We start from the raw sequence: 22,554 nt of genomic DNA, 5'->3' as shown, positions 1-22,554 counted from the left end.
GATACGTATTTTGCTGTCGTGATCTAGTTTGGGCATATTTTTGTGTAATGGAATGGAATGGACTGCCTTCAAGTCGATTCCGACTTATGGCGACCCTATGAATAAGGTTTTCATGGTAAGCGGTATTCAGAGGTGGTTTACCATTGCCTTCCTCAGAGGCTGAGGGGCAGTGACTGGCCCAAGGTCACCCAGTGAGCTTCATGGCTGTGTGGGGATTCGAACCCTGGTCTGCCAGGTTGTAGTCCAACACCTTAACCACTACACCACACTGGCTACAAATTGAAATAACAACAACATTTTTGGGCCTGGCCAATTTCATAGGGTTATTGTGCAGATTATATCCCTTAGGGCTGCATACACACCAGCCCTTAAAGCACATTCAAAGCACATTTTTTCTCCCCAAAAATTCTGGTTGGAGTGAACACAGCCTAGGTTAAGCTGGATAGAGGAATAGGACTAATGTGAAGCCTGAAGGGAAAGGAAGAATTAACCCTAATAGAAACTGATGGCTCCAATGTCAGTGCGGCAGTGAGTCCGCAACAGCTTTTAGTCTGCTCTTTCGAGGAGCTGTCCAAGGTACTTTGCACTTTGGACAGCTCATTGAAAGTTCAGACTAAAACCCAGATTGTATTCACTGCCTCACTGATTGGAGCCACCAGTCTCCATTTATCGAAACTACATATACCCGAAGTGAAAGAGGATGATAACCCTGGGAGGATGGATGGTAGTTTTCAGTTAATTTGCTTCTTGATATCCCTAGTGGAATACAGTCAAGCAAGCACCTAAATCAAAACAAAATGGCCCAATCTGAAATATTTCAAGGTTGTTTTTTTAACTGACTTCAGTGGATACAGATCCATCATTCTAGTTGCTTTGAATTGAGAGCACTTTGCCTCTCGGCCAACATCAGGGCTCGGTTTGTTATAGAGACATGTACTACGCATCCTCAGGTTAAGAACAAAGCTACTGTAGCTGTAATTTAAACATTATGCAAATAATAAAAAGGTAGCAGTGCTGGCCCATGAGCAAAATTCCAAAATCCATATTAAGGCATTACCCTTTATTAGGCCAACCAAAATGTCATCAGTGTGCAAGCTTTCAAGTTCACCAAACGTCTCCAGCAAGTTAGACGGAATTTGCTGGATTTGCTGCTAAAAAGTTGGGGGAGGGGGATGAGATACATACACTGTGCTCTTGTCATCCACGTCTGGCCAGACAAGCTCTGCAGGACAGCCAGCTGTCCGACAAGGCACCTTCACACAAAGGTGGAGACCGGGCCACTCCTCCAAGAGCTTGTAGTTGATGGAGATTATTGTCATGATGAAGTCCCACACCAACTGGAATCCCTATTGAATTGAGTTTTATTTCAGGAGGACTTTGTTTCTCTGCTGTTTAAAAATGTTCTGATGTTCTTTGTTTAACCTTCATCCTGACTGTTTAAAAAATCACACTTGTCTGACTTGGGGGTATATTTGGATCCCAGTGACATTTCCAATGGAAGAATGGAGTCACTTTGTACCCCAGGTTATTGTTGTTGTTGTTAAGTGCCTTCAAGTCAATTACGACTTATGGCGACCCTATGAATCAGCAACCTCCAAGAGCATCTGTCATGAACCACCCTGTTCAGGTCTTGTAAGTTCAGGTCTGTGGCTTCCGTTATGGAATTAATCCATCTCTTGTTTGGCCTCCCTCTTTTTCTTATCCCTGCTGTTTTTCCCAGCATTATTGTCTTTTCTAGTGAATCATGTCTTCTCATGATGTGTCCAAAGTATGATAACCTCAGTTTCATCATTGTCGCTTCTAGTGACAGTTCTGGTTTAATTTGTTCTAACACCCAATTCTTTATCTTTTTCGCAGTCCATGGTATGCGCAAAGCTCTCCTCCAACACCACATTTCAAATGAGTCGATTTTTCTCTTATCCGCCTTTTTCACTGTCCAACTTTCACATCCATACAAAAAGATTGGGAATACCATGATCTGAATTATCCTGACTTTGGTGTTCAATGATACATCTTTGCATTTGAGGACCTTTTCTAGTTCTTTCACAGCTGTCCTCCCAGTCCTAGCCTTCTTCTGATTTCTTGACTATTGTCTCCATTTTGGTTAATGACTGGCCGAGGTATTGATAATCCTTGACAGGTTCAGCGTCCTCATTGTCAACTTTAAAGTTACATAAATCTTCTGTTGTCATTACTTTAGTCTTTTTGACATTCAGCTGTAGTCCTGCTTTTGTGCTTTCCTTTTTTAACTTTAATCAGCATTCCTTTCAAATCATTACTGGTTTCTGCTAAGAGTATGGTATCTTCTGCATATCTTAAATTATTAATGTTTCTCCCTCCAATTTTCACACCTCCTTCATCTTGGTCCAATCCCACTTTCTGTATGATATGTTCTGCATACAGATTAAACAAATAGGGTGATAAAATACACCCCTGTCTCACACCCTTTCCCATGGGGAACCAATCGGTTTCTCCATATTCTGTCCTTACAGTAGCCTCTTGTGCAGAGTATAGGTTGCGCATCAGGACAATCAGATGCTGTGGCACCCCCATTTCCTTTAAAGCATTCCATAGTTTTTCATGATCTACACAGTCAAAGGTTTTGCTGTAGTCTATAAAGCACAGGGTGATTTTCTTCTGAAATTCCTTGCTCCGTTCCATTATCCAACGTATGTTTGCAATATGATATCTGGTGCTTCTTCCCTTTCTAAATCCAGCTTGGACGTCTGGCATTTCTCGCTCCATATATGGTAAGAGCCCTTGTTGTAGAATCTTGAGCATTACTTTACTTGCATGGGATATTAAGGCAATAGTTCGGTAATTACTGCATTCTCTGGGATCCCCTTTCTTTGGAAGTGGGATATATATTGAACGCTTCCAGTCTGTGGGCCATTGTTTAGTTTTCCATATTTCTTGACAAATTTTTGTCAAAATTTGGACAGATTCAGTCTCAGTAGCTTGTAGCAACTCTATTGGTATGCCCTCTATTCCTGGTGATTTGTTTCTTCCAAGTATTTGAAGAGCAGCTTTCACCTCACATTCTAAAATTTCTGGTCCTTCATCATACGGTTCCTCCGTGAATGAATCTGTCATCCTGTCATCTCTTTTATAGAGTTCTTCAGTCTATTGCTTCCATCTTCCTTTTATTTCATCTCGGTCAGTCAGTGTGTTCCCCTGTTGATTATTCAACATCCTTACTCATGGTTTAAATTTCCCTTTCATTTCTCTAATCTTTTGGAATAGGGCTCTTGTTCTTCCCATTTTGTTGTCCTTTTCTATTTCTATACAATAAGTATTGTAATAGTTTTCTTTGTCCCTACGTACTAGTCATTGTATAGTTGCATTTAGGGTTCTGACCGTGTTTCTATCTCCTTTTGCTTTTGCTTTCCTTCTCTCTTTAACCATTTTAAGAGTTTCTTCAGTCATCCATTGAGGTCTTTCTCTCTTTTTAACAAGAGGTATTGTCTTTTTGCATTCTTCCCTGATAATGTCCCTGACTTCAGTCCATCGTTCTTCTGGTTCTCTGTCAACTAAGTTTAAAGCCTCAAACCTGTTCCTTATTTGATCTTTATATTCTTCTGGGATGTTATTTAAATTGTATTTTGGCATTATGAGTGCTTTGTTGTTCTTCTTTAGCTTTACTCTGATTTTCGATACAACTAGTGCATGATCTGTACCGCAGTCTGCTCCTGGTCTTGTTTTTGCAGAAAGTATGGAACTTCTCCATCTTCTGCTACCAATTATATAATCAATTTGATTCCTATATTGCCCATCTGGTGATGTCCACGTGTACAGTCGTCTTTTTGGTTGCTCAAAAACTATGTTGGCAAGAAACAAATCATTGGCTTCACAGAATTCAATAAGTCTTTCTCCTGCTTCATTTCTGTCACCTAAGCCCCATTTCCCCACAATTCCTAATTCTTCTCTGTTCCCTACTTTTGCATTCCAGTCCCCCATGATTATTATCATATCTTGTTTTGGTGTGTGATCAATTTTCTGCTGTACTTCTGCGTAAAATCTCTCCAATTCCTCTTCTTCTGCGTTTGATATTGGAGCGTAGACTTGGATGATGGTTATGTTAATAGGTTTCCCATTTAATCTCATTGATATAACTCGCTCAGACCTTGCGTTGTAGCTCTTAATTGCTTTTGCTACATCACTTCTCACTATTAAAGCAACTCCGTTTCTTCTTGATTTCTCATTTCATGCATAAAATATTTTGTAGTTGCGTGACTGAAAATGTCTCACTCCAGTCCATTTTAATTCACTCACGCCAAGTATTGTAATGTTGATACGCTCCATTTCTTGCTTGACAATTTCTAACTTTCCCTGGTTCATGCTTCTCACATTCCATGTTCCTATTATGTGCGTCGTGCAACTCTGGACTCTCCTTTCGCATCTGTGCGCATCAGCCTCTGGGCTTCCTTTCGGCTTTGACCCAGCTGCGTCATTAGTCACAGCGCTACTCGTACTTGTCCTTTGTTCTTCCTCAGTAGCTCGGTGAGTGCCTTCTGACCTGGGGGTCTCATCTTCCAGCACTATCTCGTGTTGCATTTTGGATACTCTGTTCATAGGGTTTTCATGGTAAGAGGTATTCAGAGGTGGTTTACCATTGCCTTCCTGTGAGTTTGGATGCATCTTAGTCTGGTGTCTCAGCTTTGACCATTCTGCCATGGGTGCCCCTGCTAGGAGTCTAGCCTCTTGGTCTCAGCTTCTTCAACACTCTCAAACCCCTTCACCACGTTAAGGTGTGCATCCTAAAGGAATGAGACCCCTCTTTTTTGTCACAATTGTGCTTGACATTACAAAAGCATCTTGAGCAAAAAGAAGAAGAAGCTTATTCAGAGGAGGTAAAAATTTTCTGAGCAGTATACATTGGCTCCTTCTCCATGCATATTGAATAAACGGGGGTAATTTTGGACCCTAGTGGGGTTGTTTGTTTTTTGCTTCCAGAAGGAAAACAGTAAGTGGTAACTGACTGAAATTTGGGGATGTTGTACAGGTGACCATTTGTGACAAGGTCTGAGAAGGACAACCCTGTAGGTATACCATGTGTAAATTACACAATAAAAGGCAGAAAATTGCCCCTGGGCTTTTTGCTGGGATATTTTTGGATCCCAGTGGCTTTTTGTTTCGAGAAGGAAAACAGTAAATGACAACTGGCTGAAATTTGGGGACGTTGTACAGGTAAAAAATTGTGACTATGTCCTAGAAGGACACTTCTGTAAGTCTACATATGTGTCAATCACACAATGAAAAGTGCACCTGGGGGTTCAAATGGACCCCGGAAGTCAGGATGAAGGATAAACTTCTGAGATTCCAAATTTTGGAGGTTTTCAATTTTGGAGGTTTAATTTTATGTTTTAAATTTCATATATGTATATTTATATACGTATATTTTTATTGTTGTAAGTTATTTGGGTAACAGTGGGTGAGACCAGAAGCAAAAACTGGCAGAGAAACAGATATGACCCTTTCCTTTGCAAAGGAGGCTACATTCCAGGCAAAATACATCGGTTTCTACATGAAATGGAAATAGACTGCCTTCAAGTCGATCCCGACTTATGGCGACCCTATGAATAGGGTTATCATGATAAGCGGTATTCAGAGGGGGTTTACCATTGCGGGAGGGAGTGGTTCTAGCTGCCCTGAAAGAGGTGGTGATCCAACCACTCCTGAAAAAGCCCACTCTGGTCCCACTGGTTTACGACAATTACCAACTGGTTGCAAATACTCCCTTCATAGAGAAGGTGATTGAGAGGGTTGTGGTGCATCAACTGCAAGTACTTCTGGATGAAACAGATTATCTTGACCTGTTCCAGTCTGGGTTCAGGCCTGGTTATGGGACTGAATTGGCCTTGGTTGTCTTGATGGATGGCCTTTATTGGGAGAAGGACAGGGGGAACGTGACCTTGTTACTCTTACTTGATGTCTCAGCAGCTTTTGATACCATTGACTTGTTTGGTGAGATGGGTATTGGAGGCACTGTTTTACAGTGGTTCTGATCCTATCTCCAAGGTCATTTTCAGAGAATAGCATTGGGTGATTGTCTTTCGGCCCCCTGGCAGTTGTGCTATTGGGTGCCGCAGAGTACCCTCTTGTCCCCAATGCTGTATAACATCTATATGAAGCCCTTGGGAGCAGTCATCAGGAGATTTGGGGCGAGGTGTCAGCAGTACGCTGACAACACCCAGCGCTATTTCTCTGTAACATCTGAATCAGGAGAAGCCGTGCAAGCACTGGACAGCTGCCTGGACTTGGTGGTGGGCTGGATGAGGGCCAATAAACTGAGTCTGGATCCTAGCAAGACGGAGACGCTGTGGGTTGGTGGTTCCCGAGTTCGGATAATTGGTCAGTTGCCTGCTTTGGATGGGGTCGTACTCCCTCTGGAAGAGCAGGTCCATAGTTTGAGGGTGCTCCTGGATCCATCTTTGTTGCTAGAGGCTCAGGTAACCTCCGTGGCTAGGAGTGCCTTTTACCAGCTTCGGCTGGTAAGACAGCTGTGGCCATTTCTGGACTGGAATAGCCTGACCACTGTTGTCCACACACTGGTAACCTCCAGGCTGGATTACTGTAATGCGCTCTATGTGGTGCTGCCCCTAAGGTTGGTCCAGTAGCTTCACCTGGTGCAAATGCGGCTGCGAGACAGCTCACTGGGGCAGGGTATCATTAACATGTCACCCCACTGCTGAAAGAATTGCACTGGCTGCCCATTTGCTACTGGGCCAGGTTCAAGGTTCTACTTTTGTTGTACAAAGCCCTATACAGCTTGGGACCAGGACACCTGAAAGACCGTCTTATCCCTTATTGACCCAGTTGATCACTGCGCTCTGCAGGTGAGGGCCTACTGCAGCTACGATCTTATCAGAAGGTCCATTCCACACAACATAGGAAACAGACCTTTAGTGTGATGGCACCTACCCTTTGGAATCCCCTCCCCTTAAATATTAGACAGGCACCATCTGTTATCTTTTCGGCACCTACTGAAGACCCTTCTGTTTCAACAAGCCTTTTAAGTTGAGACCTTATCCCAGTCTGAACCTATGTTGGAACTGCTTTTTAATATGTTTTTAAAGCTTTTTTTAAAAAAAGATGTTTTAAAGCTTTTTTTAAAAAATGTTTTTAAAGATGTTTTGTTTTAATATATTTTAAAGTCTGTTTTTATGATGTTTTCAAGTGTTTTTGAAAACACTTTTGTTTGCCACCCTGGGCTCCTACTGGGAGGAAGGGCAGGATATAAATCAGATAATCAATCAATAAATAATAAATACATCTGGTGGGCATTTGGGAAACGGAATGCAAAACTATATTGGTTTGGTGTGATCCAGTGGGTTCTTCTTATGTTATATGGAATGTATGAAGCTGCTTTATACTGAGTCAGACCATTGATCCATCTAGATCAGTACTGTCTACACTGGTTGGTAGCAGCTCTCCAGGGTTTCAGGCATGAGTTCTTTGTTGGACAATAGCATAGAGAAAACTTAAAGAAAAACAAAGGATATTATTTTTAACGTTCAACAAATAAGTCCTTCAGTGGTACCTGCCCTCTCTGCTGGTTTTCTGCACCTGAGTTCAATATAGCTGTATCCTTTCTGGTTGTTGGCTTTGATCAGTAAAGGTTTGCCACTGCAGATGAGCAAGCAGATTGCTTTTGCAACCCAGTGGGTTGAAAAGAAGGAGCAAGCTTTCACCATGAGCCTGGAAAGAGAGGAATATCAACCATGCCTTCAGATCCCATATTGTCCCCCATATCCTTTTTCAAGTGTGATAGTTTCTGTTTAAGATCACTCACATCTCCTTGGGAAAGTAATCAATCTAGCATGGAACTAAACAGTCTTAAAACTCAGAGCTAACCCTGCCCTACATGTGGAAGTCCTCCCCTCCACCTTTTTCCCAACACACAGGTATGGATACCTCCTACTAGTTATCAACCCACTTTGCCCACACCACACTTCTTCAGCAGATATGCCCTGATTTGATACCTACAGGTAGCAGCAGTTATACACACGGTGTAAGGGCAGCTTGTACCCTCTTCCCATGTGCCTGTCGGGTATATGGGGTTCATACTAGTTGGCTCATCCTTGCACATGATTACAAATTATTGCCAGAGGTTGCCAACCTTTTTAGGCTTGTGGACACATTTGGATCTTGGGGCAAGTGTCATGGAGGTTACCTTCTCTGGTCTCTTCTCTCTCCCCTCCCCTGACCCACCACACAGAGAGAGAGAGAGTCAGAAAGAGAGAAAACAAGCAGACACAAACTTCACTTTTCCAAGGGATATGCGTAAAAGTTGGATCCGGCAGAATTAATCTGAGCCACTGAAAGAGGAAACTGGGAAGAGCATCCCCCTTCCAACTTCCTCCTTCAACTCTATGTACTTTTCAAGGGAAAAAAAGGTAACCACCCTCACCATGTCATAACCAAAGGGGCTCCAAATCAGCCACTTTCCATGACTGCAGCCCCTAGTTAAAGCAGTACTGCAAACAACAGAAACTGGTCACATTTCAGGCTATCAGTTTATATGACCTGAACATAAACAGTAGTCTCCATTTAATTACCTTTGGAAGAAGCCCTCTGGGATCTCTGGGGAAAAGTAGACACGGATATGAAGGTCCTCTGCATGATCTCCTCCCCACGTTGCTGAAACCTCCTTACTCTGGTTGAGGTAGGTGGGAAATAAGTAGTGAGTATCCTCCTCATGGCCTTGCACAGTTTCCCACGGCTCTCCAGGCACAAAGACTTGGGCCCTTGGATTTAACCCCTCTGTATTTCTGACCTCCAGGCAGATTTCAAAGTGCTCCAACAGGCTAAAGAGTTTTCCTTTCTGTGATCTGCTGCCCACCATTTCCTCAAAGACATCCCTCATGCCGTCCAAGTAGAGCTGGTGCTTGAGCAAAGCTCTCATGGCTTTCTGGCACAGCATGGCCTTTGACTTGAGTGTCCACACCCAGTTGGTCCGGTCTCGGATGGTGGTATGTTCTGCTATCAAGATGTCCACAGCAATGCTCTCCAGCTGCTGCATCAGGCCATACCGGACAAGAGTCTGGAAGAGCAGAATCATTTTTTTTAAAGGCACAGAAATATGAAGTCCTAAACACATACCAGGGAGGCTCACACTGGGGCTGATGGAAGTTGTGGTCCAAAACATCTGGAGGGCACCAGGTTGGGGAAGGCTTCCCTAGAGCAGTGTTTTTCAACCTTGGGTTGCCAGATGTTGATGGACTACAACTCACATCATCCCTGACCACTGACCATGCCATAAATATCCCAGTCTGCGTCTGTGTTGGAACAGCTTTCTGAGATGTTTTTAAAGCTTTTAAAAAAATGTTTTTAAAGATGTTTTAATATATTTTAAAGTCTGTTTTTATGATATTTTAGAGTGTTTTTGTTTGCTACCCTGGGCTCCTACTGGGAGGAAGGGTGGGATATTTATTTATTTATTTATAAATAAATAAATAAATAAATAAATGCATGTATGTATGTATGTATGTATGTATGGACAGTAATGCAGGGAAAAACAGAGACGAGTAGAAAAAAAGGAAGGCCAAACAAGAGATGGATTGATTCCATAAAGGAAGCCACAGATCTGAGCTTGCAGGATCTGAACGGGGTGGTTCATGACAGATGCTTTTGGAGGTTGCTGATTCATAGGATCGCCATGGGTCGTGATCAACTTGAAGGCACATAACAACAACATGTTCATCAACATCTGGGGACCCAAGGTTGAAGAACAATGCCCTAGAGCACTCTACTGACTTTTAGCACATGCCTCAGCTATTCAAGTCAGTGAAGGCAACATGGTTTCCAGCAAAGATTCAGGAGGGAAAAGGGACCTCAAAAACTGATCTCTCTCTGTAGCTGATAATGCATCGCTGAGTTAGGGCACATGCTTGGCTTGTCCATTCTGCAACATAATTTGCCATCCTGTTTTGAAATTCTATGTTGTAGTAGCTTTGGCCTTTATAATTCAGCGATTCCACTGATGCAGTGCTACAAACAAGAGAGTAGGTAAGGGAAATGTTCCTTGCTATCCCTTCATAATCTGTTCATAACATCTTTCCAAAAAGCAAACAAACAGAGGTTTCATTCAGACAGTAATCTCATCATTGTGTTAATTTAGAACACAACCAGGACAGCCTGTACAAGTAGCAAAATTCCTATATGTAGCCCAATCTATTCGAAAAACCCAAGTAGTATCCCCTGGCCCCATTGAGGAAATTACTTTAGATTCCTTGTGATTTTAAATTATTCTTTTGTATGTATGTGGATCTATGATTGTACAGTAATAAACTTTGAACTTTGACAGCCTAAAGGTCCTGGGGGAAAGCATATATCTTTTTCCCATGAGTCAACTGTGTGCTCAGCTCAGGAAGCCAGCACTGCAGACCCGGAGGACACCCCTGCCTTTGGAACCCAAGGGATCAGAAGCACTGAAGTCACACTCCAAATTCCCTAAATCAGGTTCAAAGTAGGTCCAGTTAGCAGCAAGAACAGAGAAAAGCTGAAATGAGGACTTCATAGAACCACAAAAAAAGTATGTCTTTCTTAGATAAGAGTATTACATTTGTAGGGCAAGGCAAATATTTTGAGCAAAAAGTAGCTTACACTCAAACTGAATAAACTGAAGTAGCACTGTTCTGCTGCTATTGTTATCATCATAATCAATAATATTAATATTAACAACAACAACGGGAACGGAACTGACACAGGAGCTATTAAGAAGCTATACAAAAAGCAAGTAAGAGGCTATTCATCACAGATTCCCAGCCAGTGCTCGACAGGAAGCAAGCAAGCAAACTGAACCTACAAGGAGGAAACTTTTGATTAACATTGTTGGGAACCTTTGCTGAATGGGATTCGATTGTGAGTAAACATTCTAGCACAATATTGGCCATAGGGAAGGACATTGGTGAACTAGTACAAGATCAGTATATAATTAAAAGGCACAGAACCTCTGTTCTTAAAATAGCTGGCAACCTTCAGCTGAGCCTTAGTTCTTAAAAGTATGTTTTCTGCTTATTATCCAGAGAGCTTCCTGTTATGGGATGATTAATAACGTTATAAGATTGTGGGGTGGGTTGGATGATATCTGTGAGACCGTTTCTAGTGTATAATTGTGTGCCTGTAAGAGAGACAACCTGCAAAATAAGAAACCTGCTCCACTGGTCAGACTAGTTTCCTTTGTTGATCTAATTGAGTGGCTAATGGGTCTATCAAGTGCTCCCATTTACAAGTGTAAGAATCTGCCAGAGAGGTAATGTGGGCCATTTAGAATTCTTTCAGGGGAGATGCCTTCCTCCCCCCATCACCTGGCTGGAGGCTTCCCCCATCCTGGATCCACAGAGAGGCTTGTGTTTTTAGTCTAGTCTGGAGAAGTGAGGAACTAAGGAGACACAGAGAGGCTTGCTTTCTGCACCATGGCTTTGGGGTACCTCCCTACAAGCCTGATGGAAAGCAAGATCTATTGGACTGCTAATGCTATGAACCCTCCATCTTAAGCTCAGGTTGCAAACATGTGTAAATAAAAACCATATATCCTATAAGACACCATAGTCTCAGCTGACCTTCTTTCTATGGAAACCAAACCCTGGGTAAGCACAAGAACCCCTGGAAGTCTCACATCATTCAGAGATTGGGGTGATGCACAACAATAAATATAATAAATACACGTTACACACTGGTGTATTACCTCAATTTTCATTCCCCTTCTAAGCTAATTACAGAGAAGCAGTATCTCCACAGCAGCCAAGGGCACCTGGGGACTCACTTTGAATATGTCGATGAGAAAGGCTGGACGTAGAAACACGGTGCTCTCCAGCTGCTTGACCTCTTCATACCACACAATTAGTCCTATGCGGTGAAGGAATCTCAGGATGTCCTGTAGAAGTTCTCCATCTAGGTCAGTTAGGTGATACTGGCAGGAAAGCTCACTATGTAAGAGACGGAGATCCATAATACCTAAAGGATCATTAGAACAAGACTTGTTGATAGTGACTGCAAGAGATTCAATTTAGGCATACCTTCTAAGAAGCAAGCTCTCCCAAACACAATGTGATTTACTTCTGAATAAGCATGCTTGGAATCAGGCTATCTGTACTGTGAGTGACTGAAATGCTTTAGAGCATTGTTCTTCAACCTTGGGACCCAGATGTTGGACTACAACTCCCATCATCCCTAGACAGCATGGTCAATGGTCAGGGATGATAGGAGTTGTAGTCAATCTGGGGACCCAAGGTTGAAGAACACTCCTTTAGAATGCTAATTGATAATCACATCCTAAATTAAGTTGGCTCCCTCCAGCAGGTTAAAAACTACTTTAGTCTCCAGAATTTGATTGTAGAATGTGATAATGCTCCCATGGTTTAATGCTTCCAGCATTCTCTCAACATTTGAAATGTGTCCTCTGGTCCAAAAAGACAGGCAAAATCTGTTCATTTCCCAGTTCAAAATCTGAACATTTGGGATAAGGTTCTGTCTCTGCAGCCTTGCTGCAATTGAGGTTTTCTGCCTTTGGGGGGCAGTGTGGGATAGTTCCCCAGTAATAATGTCTCTGTGATATTTTGGAACAATAGGTAAGTGAGAGGAGTGGGCTTACAGATTTAATCTATTGCACAACACACCTACTTATGTTGTAGGTTCCTGAAATGGGGGTGGTCTCCTCACAATAGAAACTACATTAAAAGGGATCAGGGGCTATCAACATTCTCTGACACTTCCCCTTTTCTCCCTACCTCTGGATATTTATAGAACACAATGTAAGTGGTATTAACTATCACATAACTCAAAGTAAGCCCTGACAGCAAGAACCAGTTTGTTCCCCACTCCACCTCCCAGAAAATCAACCTAAATTTGCTTTTATAAAACAGCATATACAAAGTTGATGCAAATTTGTGCCATGTGCCTGTGCTGCCAAGTCTTTTAAATTACTGAGCAACACTTCTGAAAGGGATCCTTCCCACCCTGACTTTCTAACAACTTAAGCCTAGCCAGTGAAATTTTTGTTTTACTTTATTTAAAATGTTTTATTATTGGTCCAAATGTTATCCTGCTTCCATTGGATTTTTATATTTTCATTGAATTTTTATGATTTTTAAATGGGTGCCTGCCCTAATTTTCAGGATGAATAGGCTATACATCTAAGCAAACGTGAACACAGAAGAGAAGCCAGAATGGGAAGATCAACCTGCCCATTATTGCCACAGCTGCTTCTAAAACCCAAGACTGGGATTCAAATTGACTTCAGTTCTCCTTAAGCAATTTAGAGGCCACCCCCTGTTCATGAGTTGGATGTGGTTATTGCAAGTTCTGTGAAATACACTCCCCACCAGCCTTTCCCAACCTTTGCATCCCCAGATATTGTTGGACTACAACTCCCATCAACTGCAACTAGCATGGCCAATTTTCAGGAATGGTGCAAATTGTAGTTCAACAACATCTGGGGACCCAAAGGTTGGGAAAGGCTGCTTACACATAGGGACATAGGAAGATGCTGTGTACCAAGTCAGATCACTGGTCCATCTAGCTTAGTATCATCTACACTGACTGGCAGCAGCTGTCCAAAATTTTAGACCTACCTGGAGACGCTACTGGGGATTGAACCTGGGACCTAGATGCCGTACCACTGAGCTATGGTCCTTCCCAAATGTTCAGAAAGATTCTGTTCTGCCTCATTCCTTAACCTATTCAAGGACCAGGTTCCTGCTGTTTAAAAGGGGAATGGGGAAGAGAGGAGCTACAAAATGCCCACTGATAACATTTACTTGCCATGTTCTGCTAACTCTTCATTTGTTTGCACAATATTCACAATTGCAGCTTCTACTTGCTTGTAGATCGGAGGAAGCACTTGGATGACATTAGGGAATACTTCTTCATTCTGGACATGCTCAAGAATTGTGCCTTCAAGTGCTTTGATGTCCTGGTAATCCATGCAATTGACAGGAACAAGGTCTAAAATCTGGAGCAGAAAATACACACGTCTCACAAAAAAAAATAAACACAACCCACTTCAAAGAGTTTACAAGCAAGCAGAAGATGCAAACTACTAAAGACTTTGTCAAGAATAGCTAAGTTTGGTCAAGCTAAAATGGCTCAACCAGAGGAAATTCTGGGGGGCTTTGTTGCAAAGACCTCCAGGATACTCTGTGCGGGGGGGACGGGACCCAAGTGTTTTAGTGCCAGACAACTGCAAATTGCTAATGTCAAGAAGATGCAGCTGAGTCTTATCTGTTATCTCTTGTCTGCTTCCTCTGATCAAAGTCAGGAGTTTGGGTATTGCAGATCAGCGACCGCTTGGTGTGAACTGTCTAGCCCTCCTTATCTTCAAAGAAGGTGATCATGGAAGTAGAGCCTAGGAGGTTAATTGGCCCCCTCCCTGTTGCCAGCTAAACCCCCCAAAATGAAGAGTGATTCTTCAGTTGCTTGTTCCCCCATTTCATCTATCTCAATTTGTCTATGGATTTCAGTAAAAGCCTTCGGGAACCAGGCTATCAGATTACGAAGTGAGTATTAGCTAGGATAGGTAAGCTTTGTTATTTTATTTGTCTGTTTGAATCTCTCACAGTGTTATGTAAATGTATCTCTTGCTCAGCCCAGTTGTGGGGTAATTGGCTTTAAAGGAAAGTAATGGTGCTCTCTTTTCTACATGTATCTGTCTTTCTTTTTAAATAAACTACCTTCTCTATTTGGTGTGTATTACCTGGAGTTAATGACTCTAAATCCAGTTCTTGACCACGAAGCTACTGACTACTGATGGTTAATTTAGGTTAATGTTCCAGAGCAAAGAGTTTAACACTCGGTCTGCTCTAGGATTTAAATTAGTGCTCTGAGTTTCCCCTTACTCAGAGTGGAAAACTAGTTAAAAGGGATGATGGCAGCCTACCTTCTCCCAGGGTTGGCACTGGGTGTAACTTGGCCCTGGGAAGGTGAGAGTTTGCCTGGGAAGCAGGGGCCTGGGAAGCAAAGACCCCCCTTGGGTTGCTGAGATCAAAGGACCCAAGGGGCAATCTTTGACAGACTGGCATCTTGTTATTCTGGAGGCCTACATTTGAGAAGGGAATGGGATGGGCATGGCAGGCAAAGGGTTATGTAAGGTGTGGAGAGAGAGAAAGAGGGTTTTCTTCTATCTCATAGAACTTGGGACTATTCTAATTAAATCAGTGAAATTAATGAACTCCCATCAAGCCACAGCCATCATACCCAGGGTTGATGGGAGTTGTAGTCCAACAAGACCTGGAGGGCCACAAGTTCCCCAGACCTATTGTAGGACATTTTACATACTCAAAATTAGGGTTGCCAGGTCAGAAGTATCCCAAAACCTGAGATTTCAGGGGTAATGATGTCATGGGTGGGGTCTTAGAGATATCACAGGGGCAGAGCTCTATTGATGTCATTAAGCATGATACATTAAGCATCAACCACAGTTGCTTGGAGCATACCATTCAAACAAAAAAAATCTGATTGGGAATTAAGATAGTAATCTTAACTAAATGTGGGTGATCCCGGGTCCAGCTGAAGTGATGGGATCATTCCTTCTCACCTGCTTAGGGAGCCTGGGTAGGGAACATTTAATCTAGCCTACTTGATTCTGGCAAGAAGGGTTTAAGTGCCCTCAGGCCAGGCCAGTCACCAGAAGGCCATTGTAGGAAGAAGGGAGCCTAATCTTGTGGAGATGTTAGATGGGAGCACTCAGGAGGAAAGATGGATGTCCCTAAGGCTGCAATTCTAAACACACTTACTAAGGGACTAAGTCCCATAGAACTCAGCAGGACTTACTTCTGAGTAGATATTGTTAGGATTGTGCTGTTGGTAAGGCTTGACTATGGATTATCTGCAGTGATATCAATATCAAAGCAGGGTTGGCAACCCCCTGCCTGGAATGCCCTGCCTGCTCCAAACTTCTTTATAGACTTGACTCTTCACTGCAGAGAGATGTTTGAGAAATGAGTAAGAGTTAAGAAGATTCTCTACCCTTTTTCTGCTTTGGGCTGCTATAAACTCACTTTGACAACCAACACAATTCCAGTGAGTAATAACTGATCGAGAGAAAACAAACATGGTTTGGTCTACCTTCAGAGGCAGTAGATTGGGAACAACAGCAATTGAAGCCACACTTCCCAGTATGTGAATTCTCTTTTACCACTATTGGGCAAGAAACAAACCATCGTGCAAACAAGGTGCCTCATCAGGGGGTTGAGCATGGAACCGCTGTTGTTGCTTCTATGGATGTAAGGAAGTGAGGTCAGAGGTAAATGAAATACGAATAGAAAAAGAAAACCAAGACTGTGATGATTTCCTAAATGCAATACCATACCAACCAAAAGAATATTCCTACAAGTAAGGCAGAAAACTCCGCATCCCACAACCAGTCAGGGTTTCTAACCAAAAGCCAAAACTAAAAAAACTTGGCAGCCAGTCAGCCAAGGTCACAGAATTCCCCATGCAGCACAACCTGAGGCGGGGGCTGCAGTTAGAGCAGAATGGGCAGCAGGGTTGCTAACATGAGTGAGACCCTATCACAGCCTTTCCCAACCAGTGTGCCTCCAGATGTTGTTGGACCACAACTCCCATCTTTCCTGACCATTGGCAATGCTGGCTGAGGCTGATGGGAGCTGTGGTCCAACAACATCGGGAGGCACACTGGTTGAAAAAGGCTGTCCTATCAGTACATGATACCTCTGCTCTGAAATCTGCACTGGTTGCCAATTTGCTGCCAAGCAAAGTTCAAGGTGCACTTTCCATGTTGCCACGTTCCAAGGTGCCACATAGTACTTGTTCAGCTCTGGTAAGAAATCAATGCTTTAGTGTGGCAGCACCTATGCTTTGGAACTCCCTGCCTACTGACATTAGGCAGGCACCTTCATTGTACTCTTTCTGACACCTGCTAAAAACATTTTTTGTTAGGAAAGTCTACACGGTCATGTAGAAGCTAGTATATTTTTAATCTATTTTTAATTCATTGTTGGTTTTATTATTTTGAATGTTTTAAATACCTGTTTTTAACTGTTTTGGCCAATAATTGTATTGTTTTAATTCCTTCTGTAAACTTTTTATTGAGGTTTTTTACAATAAAACTGTATATCAATATTCCCAGTAAAATACATAAATAAATTTCAGAGCCACTGTGGCGCTTGGGTCTCTTTCCTCTTTTAGGAACAAAGGAATCTGCCTTATACCAACTCAGGCCATTTGGTACTACCTAGCTCAGTACTAATAACATGGACTGGCATTGGCTCTCCGGGATTCCAGGGAATAGTCTTTTCCACATTGAATTTTGGATCTTTGCAAGCAAAACACGTAGAGCTACAGCCCTTCCCCATTTAAAAAAATCTTTTAAAATTGTTCTTTTCAGTTCACTAATGAATGCACAGGGACAGATCCACACCATGCATTTGAAGCACATTCAACATACATTTGAAGCACTTGAATCCCACCACAGAATCATGGGAACTGTAGTTTGTTAAGGGCGGTGGGAACTATAAATGTGAGGGGGAAACTACACTTCCCTTGATTCTTCGGGGGAAGTCACGAACTTTAAATGTGAGTTGGATGTGCTGTAAATGTACTGTGTGGATCTGTATTACTTCATGAACTGTGCCTACATACAGATGATTTTAATTTTTTTTTTAATGAAATGAGCTATAAAGTTTACTGAGTGACCATGGGCTACTTACCATCTCTCAGCCTAAACTGCCCCTCAGAGTGAAAACAACAGAGGGGGACCATGACCACCCCAAGGAAGAAGGGCACACTTAAAATGTAGAGGAAACAATAACATTCAACCATAGTGTGAAATCAGAGACATATTGAGACATAGTATGAAGAAATATTTATGTAAGGAAGAATGTCTAAGATGTTTATTATTTACACAATATGTAAAGATATTTATAATGCAATCCTATGCATGTTTACTCAGAAGCAAGTTCCATTGGGGCTTACTCAAAAGGGGAAGAGTGCACAGGACTGCAATTCAGTAATAAGGAACTTCACTTACCCATCCCAAAATTCAGAATCATGCCACTATAAGCTGTTTTGTAATCCTATCCATGTTTAATCAGAAGCAAGTCCCAATGTATTCAGATCTCCTGCACAGAGAAAGTACTCTTGATACTGCTGAAAGCTAAACATTTACTGAATTCCTGATGTGCCAACAAGCAGTAAAAGGAAACTGTTTTTAGAACTTACAAAGGGATTTAGCTATTGCCTGGAGGTCAACAAGTCCCTTGTTAATCAAAACCCTGACTTCACTTACTGGCTAAAAACCTGAAAGGGTGGGGGGGTTGAGCAGTTGGTACTAACAGAAGTTTTTTGGGGGGGACAGCTGACATTTTGGTGTATATCTCTTGTACCAGACCACCTAGAAACTTATTTGTTTAAAAAATGAAAGCTAAGAGTCCTGAGATTGGGGTGACTCACCCAGAGACCCAGAGAGGACCCCCCCAGAAGCTGGAGTCTCCAGGCAAAAACCAGAGACCTGGCAACCCTATCCAAAATACATTACATTTTCCTCACCGTAAGGCTGCAATTCTCCATTTCTTTCAACCTATTCCACTGGTCCACATAGAACTCCGATTCTTCATTAGCCTCCAGATTGGCAATGAGGTGGGCTAAGGTGGTCTTTCTCTCCTCCAGCATGTCCCGGATCTTGCTCATTATATCCTTTTTCTTTTCTTGAACCTCCTGCTCACAGCAGACATCTATGTGAGTTCCAACAGGAAGGACCACAGAGTTGGGCACTCGCATAATGAGGTTGTTAATCCAAAATCCAACAAGCTCCTTGAAGGAATCATTGCTAAGCTGATACCTGAAAAAGAGAAGCTCCACGTCACTCAGAAACTCAACCAGCTGCCCTAGCTCTAGGTGAATAAGCAAATTTGTCTAGAGCAGCCTCTCTCAACCTTTGGGTCCCCAGATGTTGCTGGACTACAATTCCCATAATTCTTGACCATTTGCCATGCTTGGCTGGGGCTGATGGGAATTGTGGACCAACAACATCTGGGGACCCAAAGGTTAGGAAAGGCTAGTCTAAGTACTCTGGATGGCCAACTAATCCTCCCTTTCCTAACACCAGTAGTTCACAAAGATGTGACCTCTGCAGTGGGGAAATTCTACTATTCCTAGTTTGCAAATAGGGCAAATTATATATATATATATAATAGTGATTATCAATAAAAGTAATATGACGTGATTGATGGTGGCAAAGCATAAGGAGAAGAATTATGGTTTCACCCAGTGAATGATGGATGGGCACTCTGCACATGCTCAGATGCATTTTTATTTTTATTTTACTTTGAAAGGATGCAATGATGAGTAGTGTACCTGATTGTCCTCCTGGTTTGGTTAGATTTCTCACTGAGAGCTGAATTCAGTTCACCACTAAAAAGTTGAGATTGGTGTATGACCTCTCATTGCCACAAGCACCAGACCCATAGGGTCGGCAACACAAAGAGGTCTCTCTCACTCTGCATTTTTCTGGCAAAGCACCTTTGGCACATTTTGGAGCCTGAGTTATGCATCAGAATACCATCTATTAATGAAAGCTGTAGTCTGGTGATATATTCGATTTTGATCAGGGGTGGCTACCCTCTTTTGGGCCAGAGGGCTGTATTTACCATTGGCCAACCCTCGGCGCTGCACACCAGCAGTGAGAGTGGCATGCACACCCACACAAAGAGACACCCCACCCCAGCTGATCCATTCAATCTGACGACAGGGACAGGGAATTTGCATCCGTCACTGGGCTCCACCCACTCCAGCACAGTGACTACTTAATCATTTTTTCTTTTTACCACTGCTGCCAAAACCAGCAGGGTCTTGAGGAGAAAAATGTGCTCAGGGAACAGATCAGCCCCCCAAAATAGGTGTTAGCTACCCCTGATTTAGAAGATACCTGTAGTGCAATCCTGTGCATGCTTAACTTGGGAGGAAGACCCACTATTGGAGCTTAATTCCATGTAAATGTGCACAGGATTGCAGCCTTAGATACTATGCCCATCAGAGAACAGTAAGCTAGCAGGAAAAAAATGTAATTAGCTTTTCTTGTAAGCCAGAAACTAACATCATGCACAAGCGTACAAATCCAGCCAAAGACAAAACATTTAACTCCCATTCATTTATAAACTGGAATGTGAAACACATATGTAATTTTACCCCACTGATACCAGTGGGACTGGCTGGATGGATCATGCGCTAGGCTCACATGGTAAGCAAGGTAACACTTACTTCTGAAAGTTAATGACCAAGATGACAAGTGCATGTGGGGTTATGAACATATGGTGAGTCATATAGTACTCCAATTGGCCAGCAAAGTCCCAAAAAAGAAAGGAAAAGCCTTGGATCTGGAATTTACTGATCTCGATCACAACAGTCCGCTCTTCTTCTGACACTCGAATAACTTGCCTTTGCTTCAGGCTTTTGCAAATTGTGGACTTCCCTGCTAAGGACATTCCCAGGAACATAGTTTTGACTCGCCTGTCCTTTTCAGCTTGGCAGTTTTGCAGCTGGTTGAAGTAGCTAATGATCTGCCTGAGGCCTCCTGCACAGACTTCATAGGGAGGCTCCTGCAGTGGGTTCCCACTGACCTTGAACATTTTAAGTGGCACCTCCTGGAACATCTTCATGGGAAGCCGGCGCAGCATATTGTTATGCACATAGAACTCTTGCAAGCATTTAAGCTCCAAGACCACCAGAGGGATGGCTTGGAACAAGTTGTTAGACAGGTTGAGATACTGGAGGCTCCCACAACAGGCAGACAGGTCCTTGGGCAGGCTATCTAAACGGTTGTTATTCAGTCGGAGATGTTTCAACTTTGGCAAACAGGAAAAGATTTCTTCTGGAATAACCCGGATTTGGTTCTGATTTAGTTCCAGCTTCTCCAGATGGACCAAGTTCCTGATTTCCTCTGGGAAGTCCGTAATAGCATTTTTAGACAAAATCAGCTTTTTCAGGTTGCAAAGGTTTGAAATCCCAGTGAGATGTTTCAGCTTGTTTCGGTCCAAATTCAAGCTCCGTATGCTGCTATTTTGCAGGACTTCAAGCGGAACCACTCGGAGCCTAAGTCTGGAGAGAGTAACTTCATTGGTGTAGTCTTCTTGTCCTTGATCTGATGAACAGAGGGCATGAGATGTTATAATTTGTCATTAAGAAAGAAGACCACTTGTGTTACAAACTGAAACAACATTCTATGTAATCACTTGGCAACAACAAATAACCATCATTTCTAAGTTAGTAGCTTTCCAGGTATGCTGCTCAAATTACTTCATGCCAAGTACACAAAAGTAACGCTCCAACTCAACAGTACAATACAAAACACCCTTATTAGGGACAAAGCCTAATTTCAGAGGGACTTGCTTCATGCAGAGAAATGTAATGCATATCCATTCATCTGGATTTAAGCTTTTACTACTATTTTGCTGCCTGGTTCTGAGCATGAGAGGGTGGTTAAATGATAACTAGGATGCTATATATGCTCATAAATGCCAGGGATGTTGGCACAATTTTTAGGAGTGGGTTCAAAAAACTTACAAGGTACATTTGATGTATAATTTATTGGCAGCAAATACGCATATCAGTAATACCCACTTGCTAATATAATGAACCAAGACAACTTTATGCCGAGTGCTATATAACAACAGTTCTACAAGTTTTTATGACTCATCTTCTTCTCTAGAATCTAGACAACAGATGTTTTATTCTAGATTTTTCTCTGCTTTCCTACACATTGATCAGGTGGAGAATAGCGCTGGTCTGTTTTGCTTCATAGCTGAGGCTCTACAAATGCTAGAAATGTAATTTTTTAAAAGAAAGCTGGGAATCTGGGTATTATCCTTCACCGGGAGGGGGAAAACCACCATAGACAATGATGTCAATATTACAGGTGGGATGGGGGAGTGCTAAGAGAATAGTGATACACTTAAGGTCCTATGCCACCCCATCCTATGACTTTTCAGTCATGCCCCTCTGTCAGCTCTTACTTGAATTCAAATCATCTAATATCAGTCAGGCCTAATTTTAAACATGCTGTTTGGAAGAAAGATCCATTGAGTTCAACATAAAGGACATAATTCAAAGGGAATAAAGACAGGAGCAGGGCATGCTGTTAGGGCCTACCTCTCTCTCTCTCTCTCTCTCTCTCTCTCATCTTTTCACTGCCACAGCTCCCACAGCTCCCACAGCTGAAGAGCCAAGCCACTCTAGCTCAAGAGAGAAGCCTTACAAACAGCTTACCTCTCTGGTTGTCATGCAATACTGCAACAAGAAAGTCAGAGATAGTTCTGATTCTACACACAGCCTGTCCCCAAGCTTGAATGTAGTTCCCTTGGCTCATTATTAATATTTTAAAGATGGAGATTTCTCTGACTCAACCAATTTTATTAACAATTCCAGAGAGGTGCAGCACCCCAGTGGGGCCCTCTCTAACACTGCCCTTCCACTAGTTTCCTCCTCCATGCCAAATGGCAGCAACCAGTAGGAATCAAAGACCGGTACTCACTAGATGCATGCTGGCCCATCTTTTTATCCCGCTGCTCCCTGTTTCACAAGCTGCAGCTGTATCCTTCT

At 42.5% G+C, this 22,554-nt stretch overlaps 1 protein-coding gene across 4 annotated transcripts in view; it reads right to left on the bottom strand.

The window, feature by feature from the left end:
* LOC133376959 (malignant fibrous histiocytoma-amplified sequence 1 homolog) overlaps positions 1-22,554 on the bottom strand; it is a 29,036-nt gene extending 6,482 nt beyond the window's left edge. For 2 of the 4 annotated variants that reach the window (XM_061610001.1, XM_061610003.1), the window contains exons 1-7: positions 22,487-22,554; positions 20,218-21,097; positions 18,508-18,799; positions 13,765-13,954; positions 11,768-11,958; positions 8,559-9,043; positions 7,541-7,698 (exon numbers count right to left, since the gene is read on the bottom strand). In XM_061610001.1, coding sequence (XP_061465985.1) covers positions 7,541-7,698; positions 8,559-9,043; positions 11,768-11,958; positions 13,765-13,954; positions 18,508-18,799; positions 20,218-21,097; positions 22,487-22,505 — 2,215 coding nt within the window. In that variant the 5' untranslated portion in view covers positions 22,506-22,554. Of the gene's footprint in view, positions 1-1,185; positions 1,347-3,190; positions 3,194-7,540; positions 7,699-8,558; positions 9,044-11,767; positions 11,959-13,764; positions 13,955-18,507; positions 18,800-20,217; positions 21,098-22,486 lie in introns of all 4 variants that reach the window. The other 2 variants (XM_061610004.1, XM_061610002.1) reach the window with 2 other exon arrangements.

The sequence above is a fragment of the Rhineura floridana genome, chromosome 2 (assembly GCF_030035675.1).
Source record: "Rhineura floridana isolate rRhiFlo1 chromosome 2, rRhiFlo1.hap2, whole genome shotgun sequence".
NCBI lineage: Eukaryota > Metazoa > Chordata > Lepidosauria > Squamata > Rhineuridae > Rhineura > Rhineura floridana.
The sequence above is the reverse complement of the archived record's forward strand: the minus strand, read 5'-3'. Positions and strand labels throughout refer to the sequence as shown.